Source organism: Geotrypetes seraphini, chromosome 1 (assembly GCF_902459505.1).
Source record: "Geotrypetes seraphini chromosome 1, aGeoSer1.1, whole genome shotgun sequence".
Classification (NCBI taxonomy): domain Eukaryota; kingdom Metazoa; phylum Chordata; class Amphibia; order Gymnophiona; family Dermophiidae; genus Geotrypetes; species Geotrypetes seraphini.
The window spans coordinates 223,695,323-223,713,000 of record NC_047084.1 but is presented as its reverse complement, the minus strand read 5'-3'; the positions used below and the strand labels follow the sequence as shown (position 1 = coordinate 223,713,000).

The 17,678-nt window shown below is 42.5% G+C and overlaps 1 protein-coding gene across 7 annotated transcripts in view; it reads left to right on the top strand.

Moving 5' to 3' along the window:
* The window catches only part of N4BP2 (NEDD4 binding protein 2), a 225,373-nt gene that overhangs the window by 107,809 nt on the left and 99,886 nt on the right, over positions 1 to 17,678 (top strand). For all 7 annotated transcript variants that reach the window (XM_033947102.1, XM_033947095.1, XM_033947076.1 and 4 more), the window contains one exon: positions 13,551 to 13,636. In XM_033947102.1, coding sequence (XP_033802993.1) covers positions 13,551 to 13,636 — 86 coding nt within the window. The remainder of the gene's footprint in view (positions 1 to 13,550; positions 13,637 to 17,678) is intronic.

The following is a 17,678-nucleotide window of genomic DNA, read 5'->3' as shown; positions in this document are numbered from 1 at the left end:
GACCAGGGAATGGAGAGGAGAGGAAAGCGATGCCAAGACCATGGGAGGGAGGGAAAGGAAAGGAGCTACCAGACCATGGAGGGGGGGAGAGATGTCAGGACATATGGGGGGAGTGGGAGGAGACAGATGCCAGACCAGGTGAAAGGAAGTTAGGAGAGAAAGGAAGAAGAAGAGATGCCAGATAAGGGAGTGAGAGGGGGAGATGGAAGGAGAGGAGAGAGATGCCAGGGCATGGGGGGAGGGAAAGGAAACTAAGGAGACATAAAATGCCAGACCAGAGGGAAAGAAAGGAGAGGAGGTGCCAGAGAAGGAGGGAGAGGGAGAGATATGCCAGGGCATGGGGAGAGAAGGAAAGTAGATAGAGATGCCAGACCATGGGGTGGAATGGGAAGGAAGGAAGGAAGGAAAGAAGAATAGAGAGATGCCAGAGCATAGAGGAGGGGGTGGAGACAAAAAAATGGCGAGGGGGTAAAGCTGAAATGAATCATGTACAAAGGAGAGAAAGGGCACAGGATATACAGTTTATTGAAGCGACATAAAAAGAGGGAAGATGCCACATGGAAAAGAGAGAGGGCGGACACTGGATGGAAAGGGCAGAGAGACGGTGGACAGTGGATGGAAAGGGCAGAGAGGGGGTGGACAGTGGATGGAAGGGGCAGAGAGAAGGTAGACAGTAGATGGAAGGGGTAGAGAGCAGAGGTTGGGTGGAAGGGGCAAAGATAGAGGGCAGATGTTGCATGGAAGGGAGCGAGGACAAATGCTGAATAGAAAGAAGAGTGTGAAGAGAAGATGATTAAAGCAGAAATGACAAAAGGTAGAAAAACTTTTTTTTGTAGTTGCTTTATGTAGAATCAAGTAGTATTGTAACTATATTGATTAAAGTTTATAAATAGGAAATGGAAATAAGGCAATTTTGGGGGGACTAAACTCCTTTCCTCAGGTCAGGACACCATAACAGCAGTATACTGTACTGCCTTGAAAAAGGATGTGGCCTCTGAAAGCTAATTGTAAAATGGATTAGTTCAATAAAATGGTATTTTCTTATTTCTCATTATTTGTTTTATTTCTATTTGTTAATTTGTAAAGTGGTGATTGTTATGTATCAGTTTTTTTTAATTTACATCTAATGTCTTTATATTTTGTACAGTATTAGGGGACGTGTCGCTGTTTCTGTGGTGTTGCATTGTATGCAGAGTCTGGTTTCTTGGTTCAGTTTAACTTTTGTCTACATATTTCTATTTTTAGTTTGTGATTATTCCATATTGGGCGAGGGTGTATCTGTGTTCTATGAAAAGGACATGGCTTTCTGTTAGCATCAACTGTACAGGATCAATTGACTGTGTAGGATCTGGCTTGTTTAGTTTTACAATGTGTACGTTGGTGTTCTAGTACTCACTGCAATGTTTAAGTTGCTGCCTTTTCCTAGATGCACCCTTATTGTGTGACTCATGGATTACTACTAAAAATATCTTTTTTTGTATATAGAGGAGGGGGTTGTTAAAAAATGATCAGCACTGGCTGTCATTTATACTAGGTACGCCACTAGATTAAATGACCCTATTCTAACTGTTGACGTAGGTATTGTCCATCCCCCCCCCCCACACCCACACACACACACACACTATAAAAAATTAACTTAAATTAACATCAAGCAGCTTTCAAATGACATTATAAGCAAATAAAAATAAAATATTTTTAATACATTGCTAATTATTACCTGCATCTTTAACTAAACTATTTTGCCCTAGCTCTCACTATGATCTTTATCTGCTACTTTTTTATTTTGCTGTAATACAGTCACACAGGTCTCCTTCAAGGTTCAGTAACACCTCTCCATAAATTATGTGGAAGAGTTCTGGAAGTGGGGATCGCATCTATTTCATATCCTCAGTGAGACCTCGGGAAGGAACCTAGTGATCAAAACATTATTAGAGGTGCTATAGAGCCATTTCTTTTTGACTGGATGAGCTATATTTATCTTTTTTTTTTTTTTAGTTGTTTAAATTCATGCAGAAATAAATGGCTAGATTGAAACTTCATTAACTAATTTCCCTTTTTTAAACCTCTATACAATTTGAAAGAGGGCGCATATCTAATTTTTCACTTCTAGAATTGGATACTTCTTAAACCAGGGGTGTCCAATGTCGGTCCTCGAGGGCCGCAATCCAGTCGGGTTTTCAGGATTTCCCCAATGAATATGCATGAGATTTATTAGCATACAATGAAAGCAGTGCATGCAAATAGACCTCATGTATATTCATTGGGGAAATCCTGAAAATCTGACTGGACTGCGGCCCTCGAGGACCGACATTGGACACCCCTGTCTTAAACCTTACAAAAGGAGTCATATTGAGCATTGGAAAATAATAATAGACTAATAAAAATAGTACACATTTAATTTTCCCTACCACCAAATTTTCCCATCCTGCCCTACCCAGCTACTTTTTCATGCCACCCGGCTGGAAAACATTTCTGGGGAGAACACTGCCCTGGTTGGTAAGGCATATTGTTTGGAGAGCCAAGTGAAGTCTGTTCTGTAAAAAAAAAAAATCTTGAGGTAGTGCCGGTTTGAAGGATCGCTTTCCCTTTAAATTTAATGTAAATTACTGTATTTTTAACTAACCGGCTTCTTTCTTTTAGCTAGGTCATGTATGGAACAATAAACACTTCTCAGGGGAAGTGCTCAGTTTGCTCCAGATGCGAGGCAATTGCGGCCGGCCCTGATTTATTTTTTGCTTTGTGCAGAGTTTATTTTCAGGTGGGCGGAGGTTTTGCGGTTGTCCCGGGGGGTCTCGGGTGGGGGGGTTGTTCCCTCCACGCCCTCTGCGGATTTGCCCCCTCTACTCCTACGTGAGGAGCGTAAGTTGGAAACTTTCCTTAAACAGAATTACATTCCCTCCTCTCTCATCCAAGTGCCCGCATGTGGCCTGGGACAAAGATTTGTGGTCTGAGGAGCTTGTGGATCTGCATGAGGACCTGGACCCTTGGGGAGACCTCCAGGATCTTCTCAAGGGAATGGCCGCTGGTAGCGGGGCCTTGGCTTTTCTGGCTACCGGCGAGGAGGTATCTGGTGTGCCTTTTTCAGAGAGATGAGCTCCCAGATTTGGTTCAACAGGTCTCCTCGGTATTACGCTTTGAGGAGATGCCACTTGAGACCCCATGTGTGGGGGACCCTCTTCTTTGGGGATCCACCCTGCTTCCTGCTCTTTTCCTATGCATCAGGATATTCGGGATATTGTCCTGGCGCAGTGGAATATACTGGAGGCGCCGTTTCAGTTTTTGCGCTCCATGGCTCATTTGTATCCCATTCCGGAAGGGGATAGGGCTACCTTGAAGTCGCCAGTGGTGGATGCGGTGGTCTTCTCTATTGCAAAACGGCATACTGTACCCATAGAGAGCGGTTCTGCCTTACGTGAGGAGCGTAAGTTGGAAACTTAACAGAGTTTTGATGTCTCTGTCTTGGGAGTCCAGACGGCTATTTGGGGGGGGCTCAAGCCATGTTTCAGTGGGCCGATGGTGTTCTTGACTGTGAGTCTGATGATTATTCCTTGATGGATCAAGAGGTGGTGAAGATTGAGATGGCGGCTTCTTTCCTCTCAGACGCCCTCTATGACTTGTGCGAACCTCCACCAAGTTTATGGCTTATGGGGTGGCCGCGCATCTTACCTAGTGGCTGCGCGCTTGGTCGGCGAATGCGGCATCCAAGACTTAACTCACAAAATTTCCCTTTCGGGGGTTTTTTTTGTTTGGAGAGGATTTGGATAAGTTGGTTCAGACTCTGACGGACTCTAAAATGCCCTGCCTGCCTGAGGACCGTGCCCGCCTAGCAGTTAGATGTGGCACTGTTAGGGAGTGTCTGCGGGATTTCTGCAGATTCTGCCCTGGGCGTGGGACTGCTACCTTCCCGACTTCTGGGTTTTCCCGGGGGTGTTTATTTCAGCACATGCAGACCTTTTGGAGGGCTAGGATTCCCCCCCACCGGTTCCCCCGCAGCCTGTCCTGACCAATGACTCTTTGTCGGCACCCCTTCTGCTTCCAGTGGGTGCCCGGCTGGGTGAGTTTTCTTTCAAGTGGACATTGATCAGGTCCGATCAGTGGGTCCTGGAAGTGATTCGGGACAGTTCTGTTCTGGAGTTTGCCCGCTTCCTGCCAGATCATTTTCTAGCTTCTCCTTGTCAGGCAGAGTGGAAGAAGCAGGCTTTTCGCCAGACCCTTCAAAGATTGCTAGATCTCAGAGCTGTGGTTCGAGTGTTGCACCTGCAAGTAACTCGATTTACTTTATGGTGCCCAAAAAAAGGGGACTTTTTGGCCCATCTTAGATTTGAAGGGAGTCAACAGGGCTCTCAGAGTTCCGTCTTTTGGCATGGAGACAATGCGATCTATGATTCTGGCAGTCCAGCCGGGGGAGTATCTAACCTCTCTTGACCTGACGGAGTCTGTCTTACTTGTTCCAATACGGGCCTCCCATCAGCATTTCCTTCGTTTTCTGATCTTGGGTCAACACTATCAGTTCTGTGTGCTTCCTTTTTGTCTGGCCATGGTTCCACGGATGTTCACCAAGGTTATGGTGGTCGTCACGGCGACCTTGCGGACAGAGGGCATTCTGTTGCATCCCTGCCTGGATGACTGGTTGATTCGTGCAGAGTCGTTCCAGGAGAGCACCCGGGTCATGGCTCGGGTGGTGGAGTTCCTGCAGTCACTGGGATGGATTGTCAACCTGGAAGTATCTTGGGATTGTGTTCAACACCTCCATGGGGAAGGTCTTCCTCCCAGATGCCTGGGTAAGCAAATTGCAATCTCAAATTTGCCTGATTAGGTTGCCCTATTGTCCTCGAGCACAGCATTTCCTCCAAGTTTTGGGGTCAATGGTGGCTTCCCTTGTTGTGGTGAGGTGGGCTCGTGCTCACATGCATCCTCTTCTGTATGCTCTGCTTCATACATGGTCACCACAGAGGCACAGTCTAGATCACCCTGTTCCTCTGTGTGGCTTGGCTCACTGTAGTCTTCGTTGGTGGCTCCAGACCTCCCATCTTGTTCAAGGGATGAGCCTGGCTCAGCCACAGTGGACGGTGCTTCTCACAGATGCTAGTCTCCTCGGTTGGGGAGCTCAATGTCTAGGTCACTTAGCTCAGGTCGCAGAGGAGGTCCACAGAGGAGGCGTCCTTGTCAATCAATGTTCTGGAGACCAGAGCCATTCATCTAGCGTTGTTAGCCTTCCGTTCCTTCTGGACGGGCAAGTCTGTAAGGGTTCTGTTGGACAATGCCACGGCGGTGGCCTTTGTCAATCGTCAGAGGGGCACCAAGAGCACTCAGATGGCACAGTAGGCGGCTCTGCTCATGTTCTGTGCAGAGTCGCATCTTCAGGACATCTCGGCCTCCCACATAGCCGGAATGGAGAATGTTCAAGTGGTCTTCCTCAGTCACGTGCTAGATCCCGGAGATTGGTGTCTAAGCCACATGGCCTTTCAGTTGATAGTGCAGTCTTGGGGTCAGCCCCTCATGGACCTGATGGCTACGGATGTCAACGCCAAAACACCCCGCTTCTTCATTCATCGCAGAGACGGTCAGGCCGAGGTCTGGATGCTCTGGTTCAACCATGGCCATTGGAGGGGCTGTTGTATGTGGCCATTGGTGGCCAGAGTTCTACTCCGCATTGTTCGTCATCTGGGCCTTGTGGTTCTGCTAGCTCCAGATTGTCTCAGACGGCCGTGGTATGTGGATCTGATGTGGCATCTGGTGTCAGTTCCTCTTCCTCTGCCTCTTTTGCCCGATCTTCTGACTCAGGGCCCCATTCCCATGTTTGATCCAGGTCCCTTTTGTCTTACAGCGTAGCTCTTGAAAGGGAACGCCTAGGTAAGAAGAGGTATTCAGATAAAGCGATCTCCACTCTCTTAGGGTCCCTGAGACTTTCCACTTGGGCTTATGTGCAGGTTTGGCGTATATTTCAGGAGTGGTGTACGGCGCAAGGAGTGGTCTTTTTTTGCGCTTCCCTGAATAACATCTTAGAATTCTTGCAGGATGGCCTGGACTTGGTCTTCTCTCCAGGTTCAGCTTGCGGCCTTGTCAGCCTTTCGTGGGTTATTACAGGATCTACTTCTTATGGGCGGCCAAATTGCTCAAGCCTCCCTTACAACCATCTATTTCCTCTGGAGATTTGAATCTGGTCCTGGCTGGGGTACCCCCCTTTTGAGCCTTTGCGTACCTGCTCATTGAAGGACCTTACTCTTCTTCATTGGTTCTTCGACACTTCCAGAACAAGGTCTTACCCATTAGACTAGCCTCTGCTCCTCATCTCTTCACAAAATGCCTTGTAGTAGTTGTGGCAACACTTCGCTCATGGGGGTTTCACTTATTTCCCAGCTTGGACAATTTGTTGATCAAGGCTTCATCACAAGCAGCTCAGCATGCCATAAGCTCAATAGTTTGTCTCCTTGAGCTTTTAGAGTTTGCCTCCTTGAGCTTTTAGAGTTTGCTGTCAACTACCAAAAGTCACATCTACAGTGATTCCAAGTCAGGGGATCCCTCTCTGCTCCAGTTCAAGCCACCCCAGATCAGCACTCTTTCTAACAGTGGATTTACTGGGGTCTTTCATTCCAGCCATCTTCCCACCCAAAAAAGTCTAACCATAGATGCTTCAATGGTGGGTTGGGGAACTCATCTGGATGGTTTCCACACCCAGGGAGTGTGGTCTTATGACCAAACCCTTTGTATCAATCTTCTTGAGCTACAAGTGATAGGGAATGCTCTCAAGACATTCCAAGACCACCTCCTTCAACAGGTAGTACTTGTCCATATGGATAACTAGATTGCCATGTTCAATATGAACAAATAAGGAGGCATGGGATCTTGTCCCCTCGGTATGGAGGTAATCGAGATTTGGAATTGGGTCATTGCTCGTGGGATACTTCTCAGAGCTGTTTATTTAGCAGGAAGCAGAATGTGTTGGCAGACAGTTGAGCAGACTTCAGCCTCACGAATGGTCTCTCAACATGACAATTTTGCATAGATTTTCTCTTGATGGGAAACACTGAACAGATCTCTTTGCTTCCCCTCAGAACCACAAACTTCTATATTTCTCTTTTAGATTATTTGCTATCAATCGCATTGCATCAGGCACCTTTCTCCTTCACTAGGGGAACAAGTTCCACTATGCATTTCCTCTAATTCCAATTATAGGGAAAACACTACTCAAACTTAAGAACTTAAGAGTTACCATACTAGGACAGGCCAAAGTTCCATTAAGCCTAGTATCCTGTTTCCAACAGTAGCCAACCCAGGTCACAAGTACCTGGCAAAATTCCAAGGAGAAAACCAGATTTTATGCTACCTTTCCTAGGAATAAGCAGTGGATTTACCCAAGCCATCTTAATAATGGCTTATGGACAACTTTTATAGGAAATTATCCAAATCTTTTTAAAACCCTGATAAGCTAACCGCTTTCACTACATTCTCTAGCAATGAATTCCAGAGTTTGATTACTGTTGAATGAAGAAATATTTTTTTCAGTTCATTTTAAATCTACTACTTAGTAGTTTCATAGCATGCCCCCTAGTCCTAGTATTTTTGGAAAGAGTCACATCTACTCGTTTCACTTCACTCAGTATTTTATAGACATCTATCATAACTCCCCTGAGCTGTCTCTTCTTCAGGCTGTAAAGACCTAGCTGCTTTAGCCTTTCCTCATAGGGAAGTCATCCCATCCCTTCTATCATTTTTGTCGCCCTTCTCTATACCTTTTCTAATTCTGCTATAATTTTTTTGAGATATGGTGACAAGAACTGCACACAGTATTCGAAGTTCAGTCGCACCATAGAATGATATAAAAGCAAGATAACATTTTCATCTTTGGTTTTCATTCCTTTCCAGATAATTCCTAACATTCTATTTGCTTTCTTAGCCACTGCCACACAATGAGTGCTTCAACATATCCTTAACGATAACACCTAGATTAGGGGTGCCCACAATTTTTGGTTTGTGAGCTACTTTTAAAATGACCAAGTCAAAATCTACAGTACCAACAATAAAATTAATTATCATTTGTATTCGGGTTTTTTTCCAGAGGTCAAGGCAGATGACTTTAAAATATGCAATGTCACCTAGATAACAACTATGCAAAAATAGACAAATATACCCCCTCCCCTTTTACTAAACTGTGATAGCGGTTTTTAGCGCAATGAGCTGTGCTGAATGCCCCAAATGCTAAAAACCACTATCGCAGTTTAGTAAAAAGTGGGCCATAGTGCAAAATATAAACAGCAGATATAAATTCTCAAAACGGACACATTTTGATCACTAAATTGAAAATAAAATCATTTTTTCTACTGCTGTATCGAAATAAGCTTTAATGGATCTGAGTTTCCAGAGAGTGAAAAATCCCTTTCTGATCAAGGAGTCCACCTGGTCTCTCATAGTTAGGCACTGATCCAAAGTTACACCTAGTATCTTTATGGTAGATTGGATAGGGTAATTAAGATTATTGATACATAGTGGTGATTTGGTGTCAAGCGGATGTGGCGAAGCAACGAAGAAAGTTGTCTTTTCTGAATTAAGTTTGAGCCTAAAGGTTGTCATCCAGTGCTCCATCACGTTTATGGCTTCTGAAGCTTTAGGAATAGTTTCAGAGATAGAATTAACAAATGGGATGATGATCGTAAAATCAACTGCATAACTAAATAGTTTTATCCCTAACTGGGTTAGCTGCGTGCCTAGTGAGGACATGTAGACGTTGAAGAGCAATGGAGATAGCGGAGACCCTTGTGGCACCCCGGATGGATTGCTCCAGGTATCTGAAAGTTCATAATTAAAACATACTTGATAAGTGCGGGACATAAGGAAGCCACGGAACCAATTCAGCACCTCATCCTTGATACCAATGGCGTCTAGGCATTGCAGCAGTTTCCCGTGGTCTACTAGATCAAAGGCAGAACTCATATCGAATTGCATAACCAGGGCATTAAGACCCTTACTAAACAGTAGGCGCAGATTGTCTAAAATAGCCGCAATTACTGTCTCAGTACTGAATAACGGTCTAAAACTAGATTGAGTTTCATGTAGGAGAGAGAACTGATCCAGATAATCCATCAGTTGGGTGTGTACCAATCCCTCCATAATTTTTACAATAAACGGAATGGATGCTACTGGTCTGTAGTTGAATATTATAGCTGAAGATTTTTTTCGATTTTTTAGAATTGGGGTTATTATTATGTGACCATTATTAGAGAGGAACTTCCCAATTTTTAGGTTATGAGCCAAATATTGCATCAACGATAGTTTAAATACTAAAGGTGCCGCTTTCATGATTTCCGGGGGGCATGAGTCCAGAACGCAATAGGATTTAGAGTATTTTTTATATAGTCTGTTGTAATTGTTCCACTCTAAATCTTGAAAGGAGCTCCAGATCATGTTTGCCGGTGTATCATTTCCTTGGGTGATAGGTATCGGATGATCACTAGGGTCGTTTGTTGAACAATGAATTCTAAGGTTTTTAATTTTCGAATCGAAGTGTAGTGCTAAGTCATTTGCAGAGGGTAACTTAGAGTTGTGTGTGGATGTGGTGTAGCGTGCGGTGTCAAATAAATTTGTGATCAGGTTGAATAGCTCTTTTGTATTGATTCCTTGTGAACCATTACAAGATGAGTTGATTTTAATTGAGTAGAATGATTTACGTTTGTCTTTTATCATTTGTTTGTAGATTTTTATGTTAGCTCTCCATTTGTTACGGTCTGTTAGTTCTCCTGTTTTTTCCAAGTTCTTTCTAGTCGTCTAGCTAGTTGTTTCAGTTTTAGAAGTTTGGTGTCAAACCATTTGTTATATTTATTTGCATTGCTTTTGCTATTGCGTATAGGGGCAATTTTATCTAAAATGGATGTTCTGGTTGTCATCCAGTCACCCAGAAATCGATTCCTTCTTCTATCTCTGATTGCAATTCATATTGTGACCATAAATCTATTGGATTAATATAGCCTCTGGTGTGATGTTCTCTTTTTATTATTGGGCGCGTTTTAGATTTAGAATAAGACCAGATTAGCTTGAAATAATAAGTAAAATGATCAGACCAGATATCATGACACCAGGTGCCTTTACGTATAGAGATGGCAGGGTTTGGGATGTCCTTTGTGGACATGGCTACCATATCTAACTGATGGCCTTTTTCATGTGTTTGTGTGGGTAGAGGGAGGTTGTAATTGAGTAGGGATAGAAAGTTTTTAAACTCTTTCGCGTTTGTATTGTCCTCTTCATCTAGGTGTAAGTTTATGTCTCCTGCGATGATATTGTAAGAAGAACCGAGTGAATTGTTTAGGACAAATACACAGAAGTCTTCTTTGGCTTTTGGCCAACTTTTTGGTGGGACATAGAATAATATGCATGATAGGGATTCTTCTAGATGATGGTTGCTAATTTTACAGGCTAGAATTTCTAGTTGGTCGGTCATTTTGGAATCTAATAGTTCGAACTCAAATCCATCTTTAAGAATAATTGCTAGACCTCCTCCTTTATTTCCCACGCGGTTTAGCGTAAGGATTTTAAAATTGTCTGGTAGGAGGTCAATTATTATTGGATCATCTTCTGATAGTAACCATGTTTTAAACCTACGGTACTCTGTTTTCTATCTTTCAACCAGTTCTTAATCCATAATAGGATGTTATCTCCTATCCCATGACTTTCTAATATCGACCAGTTCACTTTTATCCACATGTTCATTCATCCATTCAAAGAAATGTAGGTTGTTGAAGCAAGATTTCCTTTAACTATATCCAAGATTGGGGCATCATCATCCTCATTGCACCCCTTTGGCCACACCAGGTTTGGTTTCCATTGCTCCTAGAGCTCTCGATTAGTAAACCATGGAAACTGTAACTGTTTCCAACATTACTAACTCTGAACTAACAGCATGATTTCTTTAACTGATAAGGTAAAAGCTTTTTGCCTCATGGCTGCAGTATCTGCTGTCATTGAGGCATCTAGGAAACCTTCCGCTCAGTGCTGTTCTCTCCAAATGAACACAATTCTCTTCCTGGTGTGGATTCTCTGGGGCCCTTCTCATGTCCACTTCTGTCCATCCTTCGACTATCTTCTGTACCACTCTAATTATGATCTAAAAACCAATTTGGTTAGAAGTCATCTCAGTTCTATCAGTGCATTTTGTTTCTGGACAACAAACCATTTTTTGTGCATCCCTTAGAACCTGTTTGAAGGTCTATTCCATACAAAATCACCTATCAAACCTGCTCCTGCCACTTAGTATCTTAACGTGGTTCTCTCATTTGTGGAAGAAACACACTGTAACACGTTTTTTTCTACCTTGTACACTGAAAGATTAGGATTTCATTGTTTCTCATCTATCATTTTGGGACTCCTGATGCAGGCACTGAAGCTGAAACATGGTCCGTATCGAGGCCATGACTTACCACATGTTTTATATGGATTTTACTATTGGTTGCTAATAAAGATGGTTTTCGAAGACTAGGCACCCTGTGCTGTTTTCCTGGATCTCTGCTCTTATGAAATCTCCCTTTGAACAGCTCACATCTTGCTCTCTCAGACTTCTCACTTGGAAGGTATTTTTTCTCATAACCCTCACATCTGCACGTCGGGCGAGTGAACTTCAATCCCTTACATTGAATCCTCTCTTTACAAGGTCTATCATGACCAAAGTAATCCTTTGAGCAATTCCAAAATTCCTTCCAAAAGTAGTTTCAGAATTCTACCTCAATCTTTCATTTTGTCTGTTTTCTTCCCAAAGCCACAGGTCCCAAGTTCGATACCCTCGTTGAAGATTCAGTAGGCAGTAAAATTACTGACAAAGACAGCTAAGAGTGCTTGCATAAAGAATATATATATTGTGCAGAAATAAGCTTAATATTACAGAAAAGCAAGATTTATAAAGATTACAATTAATGAGAGAGAAAAGACAGTTTGCCTGCTTTACAGAGTCCAGAGAAAGGACAGAGAAGAAGGTGATGTTCAAGGGAGAGAGGGTGGGGGGAGTTCTAATCTCCCATATTTATACGTTTTGAGGCTTGTTCTAAAAATAGAATCTATTGAAGTTAAGTACCCCTATCTTTTGTAAACTGTTTGAAACGACGGTGAATAAGGTGACTGAGTGTGAGAGACTGGAGAAGAATAGAGTGAGAACCTGTCCCTTAAAGACTGGAGTCAAATGTAATTTCCGGCATGCCTCTGACAATGGCTTCTGATTAACCTTAGCTGTCTGTCTTAAGCACCAGACATTAACACATCTTAGCTGTCTTTAACACCTCTTCGCACCTCATAACTGTACCAAGATCCTTTGTTACCTTTAAGCACTGATGTAATTTAGGTTGTCTAGGGCAATCTAATGCTGTTTGCACTGACATGCTCCAAGATCAGATATGAATTTGATCTCCCATAGGCCTTTGCTGACATTGGTAAGGCCAGCAAGTTAAGGCTGGGCTGACACAGCCCTTCACACATTAGACTTCAAAAGTGGTCCGGCATACTACCTGGACCACACTAAGTCACATAGAGGGTCCTCCCGGCTCTTTTTCACCTTTGATCCTAATAGGCTAGCAGTTGCTGTATCTAGAAAAACCATCTCCACTTGGCTTGTGTATACTCAGTCTGAGTTGGTACTACAAGCCATATGGCTGCCTCAGTGGCTCATTTTCGCTGTGCATCTATTGAAGAAATCTGCAAAGTGGCTACTTGGTCCTCAATCCATACGTTCAGTCTCACTACTGTTTATAACACAACTCCAGAAGAGAGAGTCAGTTTGGACAAGCAGTTCTGTAAAATCTATTCTCTACTTAAAGCCAACTTTCCCTCCAACCATATAGGGCTTCATCAGGCTCCTGTATATTCAATGTTTAACCTCTTCCAGAGACATGATCCTAGTATCTTGGAGTCCCACATGTGAGAATATTATGCCTGCTTGTCCTCAAAGAAAGCATCAACACACATATTATATACAAGATTTAGATTCACTCACTTGATGGGTTTAGTCCAAATTTCTAAAAAAAAACACTAAACTATCACAGTGTTTATACAGAAACATGCTTTCAAGTAAACAAACATTTATTGAAGAACATCAGGAAGAAAAATAGACCATTATTGCCTTAGTTTCCTTAGCACACTTGCTAGATCTAAAACTTCTGACTGGGTGTTCACAAACTTTTGCTCCCCACTGTATGCCTGCTGTCTTTAGAGAACATCTGCTACAGGTAAGTGTCTTTGCTGTCTCTTAAATTCAGGATATTGTTATGAGGGTATATCACTATTATAACAAATTAAACGGAAAATAAATTAAAAAGAATCATGAAGTTGAAATCAGAGATGGTTTTTCTACCGTGGAGACTTACTCTAAATGGCATCTGAGGAAAAGTTTAGTTTTATAGAGTTGCAGCCTTTCAGAAATTATGGGTTATCATATCTATCATTAAGTCCACAAAATTTAATAGTAGATTAGTGAACAGCATTCTGTGACATGGGGAAGGGCAGCACGTTCTTTGTTTACTCATCTTTGGACCAATCACTTTGAACGCTTTAATAAGAAAATTGTTTTCCCCCTTCAGGTTCACTGACTGGTGAGGACTGTGTGGTATACATGGATCTGAATTTGGCTCAAACAATTCATAAGAAATGGAAAGAATCCATTATGGTTGGTAGAATTCTTGAAATGAATTCCTTTGTCTTTATTTGTGTGCTGAATATTACTGCACATGGTGCACACAGGATTAAATAATTTCATCTTTGAAGTCTCCAAATAATGTTTTGGACCAGATCTATGAAAATATATCTCATGAACCTTTGTTATAAATAATATCCTTAAAACCATTTTGTGGTCCCCAAGGACCAGATTTGCCCATCCAACATCAGTTGCTATAATTTGCAAATAAAGATACCATGTCCATGCTGCATGGGATAAAAAAAAATGAAATGCTGCATATCTGTATCTCTTCAGTCTAGCATCATCACTATTATATGTTAGGCAATCTTGGTCATTTTATTGTATTTGAGTTAGTTTTAATGTGCATTAAAATAATGTCAGGAGTCTTGTTAAGTCAGTCATGAGATGTGATCCACTGCAGTACCTTAGGAGGATGATACAATTTGTGACAAACTAATCAGGACAGTCTTTATAACAGAATTGTCCTGTAAATGGCTGTTTATTGAAACTTTAAAATTTCTCTTCACTTAAAGGACTCCTGCAATAGCTGTTTTAGTGCACGCAGAATTGTCGTGCACGCTAGACGCTAACGCCAGCATTGAGCTGGCGTTAGTTCTAGCTGTGTAGCGCGGAGTTAGCGAATGCTAAAATGCTGTGTGCGCTAAAAATGCTATCGCAGCTTAGTAAAAGGAGCCCAAAGTCTTAACTGTGAGATATACCTGCTCTCCTAATCATGGCAAGGTGGTTTACCCTTTACCCACTAGTAGTAATCTTGCTACTTCTAAACATGAAGATTATAGTCCTGCTTCCACCAGGGCACCAGAGATCTGTAGTTAGAGATGGGATTGGAATCGTCATGGGGGGAAGTGCTTCTGCAGGGGTATTGATGTAAGGGGCTAGGAGAAAAGTGTTGCTGGTTCAGGAAGGGATTAGGAGGTGAGAGGGGATCAGTGCTATTACATGCAGCAATTTTTAAAACACTGCTCTCAAACACATATGGGGCAGTACAAGACACTGTTTCCCTCTCCCCCTCGTGTACAGTTTTTAAGAATCACTTTCTTCTTCATGTGTGCCAGCAGATACATGTGCTTTATTTTATGTCCTTATACAGTACTTATTTTCCTAGAGAATCTGTATTTGGATGAGTCTTTGTGAAATGCAGGGGGAATAGTGCATGTTTTGTCCTGGACACATCAACACCCATCTCAACATCCTATGTAAAATTGAGTTTTTAGTATATTGGTATTGGATAGCTGTGTACGTATGTAAACTCTTATTAGTCCTATAATTGTGAGTTCTGCTGAAGTTAGAAGGGGGGATGGGACTTTTATACCGCCTTTTTCTGTTCCTGAGGCAATGGAGGATTAAGCAACTTGCAGGTTCACAAGGAACAATGCTGGGATTGATCCCACAACCTCAGGGTGCTGAGACAGCAGCTCTGCCACTAGGCTACTCCTCACTTCTTCCTTTACCTCATTTAGAATATTGTGTACGATTCTAGAGACTCCACCTTCAAAAAGATAAACAGGATGGAGTCATCCAGAGGATGGCTACTTAAATAGTCAATGGTCGTTTTCATAAAGCATACAGTATGGGGATAGACTTCAAGATATCAATATGTATACTTTGGAGGAAAAGTGGGAGAGGGGAGATACGATAGAGATGTTTAAATACAAGACATAGATGTATATGGGGTGAGTTTCTTTCAATTGAAAGGAAACTCGAATGAGGGGGCATAGGATGAAGTTGAAAGGAGATAGACTTGGAAGTACAACAACAATTTATTATTTCTATAGCTGTACCAGGTGCATGTGGAGCTGTACACTGTACATGCAAGAGACAGTCCCTGCTTGCAATCTAATTATGACAGGCACACAGAGGGGGCTAAAAGGTGGTAGGGGACTATTAAGGGAATGACGACAGACAGATATGTTGATTGGGTCAGTGTTTAAACACAGCTTCAAATCAGTGAATTTTAAGTCTGGCTTTGAATACCGCCAGAAAAGGAGGCTGACGTAGTGAGCCAGGCAGGTTGTTCCAAGTATGTGGTGTAGCAAGGTAGAAGGGATAGAGACAGGAGTTGGTGGTAGAGGAGAAGGGTATAGAGAGGAGGGACTTGTCTGATGAGTGGAGTTCCTGGAGGGGAGTATAGGGAGTAACAAGAGAGGAGAGATACAGAGTGAGTACACTTGAACATCAGTAAGAGGAGTTTGAATCGTATGCAGTGACGGACCGGGAGCCTGTGAAGTGACCTGAGGAGTAATGTGGGTATAACGACCTGGTGGAATATGAAGTGTGTAACGACATTCTGAACAGATTGAAGTGGAGCAATATTGGTAGACTGGTGAGAAGCACATTGCAGTAACCCGGATGAGAGGTGATGAAAGTGTGGATGAGGGTTTTGGCAGTGTGCTCAGAAAGGAAAGGACGGATTTTAGCAATATTATACAGAAACACGTTTTGCCAGTCTGTTGGATATGAGAGGAGAAGGAGAGTAACAAGTCAAAGTAACCTCAGAAAAGACTTTTTCATGGAAAGGTTTGTGAATGTGTGGAATGGCCTCTCAGTGGAGGTAGTAGAGATGGAAAATATATCTGAATTCAAGAAAGCTTGGAAAAGTATATTGGATTTCTAAGGGGAGGAAGGGATAGTAGATGGCACTAGAGAGGCCATGTGGCCTTTATCTGCCTTCGTTTCTATGTAATGATATAGACCAGTGGATCTGAACCCAGTTTTCAGAATACACCCATCCAGTCAGGTTTCCATGATCTCTACAATAAATATACAGTCATGTGAAAAAATTAGGATACCCCATGAAATATTCAGTTCTTTCTTAAGAAATGTTCACATATCGATGTCAAATCTTTTTTTTTTATTTATCTCTGGAAAAGAAAGTGATGTAATTGCCAGGTAAACAACAAAAATTTTCCTTGATTTACTCATGAAACAAAAGATATCCACAAAAATGTGTATTCTAACTTGTGACTTGGATTGACCTCTGTGAAGACAGGATTGTGGGCTAGAAGGACCATTGGTCTGATCTAGTAAGGCTATCCTTATGTTCTTAGTATGCAGGAAGCAGTGGTTACCCTCGACCAAGGAGGATCCTACAGTATTCCAGCTGTTCAAGACTTTGGTGCTATTAGAGCTCTTTACCAACTCCCTGTGGAAGTTACAGTTAGACTCCTAGCAGGTCCCTTCCAGTCAGTATTCTATCCTGAGCAGTGAAAATACAGTTCACATCTTTCCCATTGCATCCTAATATGAGTGTTTTAGTCCTGGAGCACTTGGATGCTCCTGAGGGCTCTCTAAATGTTTGCTTATTGTACATTTGATATCCTGCTTAATACAAAAGGTAGTGAAAACAATAACTGGGCTGTATCTTATAACAGTGTTTCTGAACTCAGTCCTGAAATACCCCTTACCAGTCAGGTTTTCAAGATATCCACAATGAATATGCATGAAAGAAATTTGCATATAATGGAGGCAGTATTTGCAAATCAAGTTTATGCAAGTTCAGTGTGGATATCCTGAAAACCTGATTGACAAGAGGGTACTCCAGGACCAAGTTGAGAAACACTGTCCTATGAGACAGGAGTGTCAACAGATGTTCGCTCAGCCTAAGATGGATTCCTTGGTTGCTCAGGTAGCCAAATGCACATCCCTGCCAAGTGAGGGTTGTGTAGTATTGATACGCAGGATCACAGAGGTGCATCCATATCTGGACAACTGGCTGATCAGAGCTCCTTCATTAACAGAAGGTGAACAAGTAGTGCTCAGGTGGTCTAGGTCTTGTAGAGCCTGGGCTGGATAGTGAATTTTTGAAAGAGCCAATTGGTTATGTCTCAATCACCGACACCGGTAACTGCAACAACAACTGGTGACACGGGAAGGAGTCAACAAAATCAGAGAAGTCTCAAGTGAAAATATCCCCAGAATTAAAAAAACTGAACCGGGCAGCACTACAAGAGACATTGTCAACAGAACCCAAATAACTGGATCACAGTTGAACATAGCGATGTCGAGAAGAAAA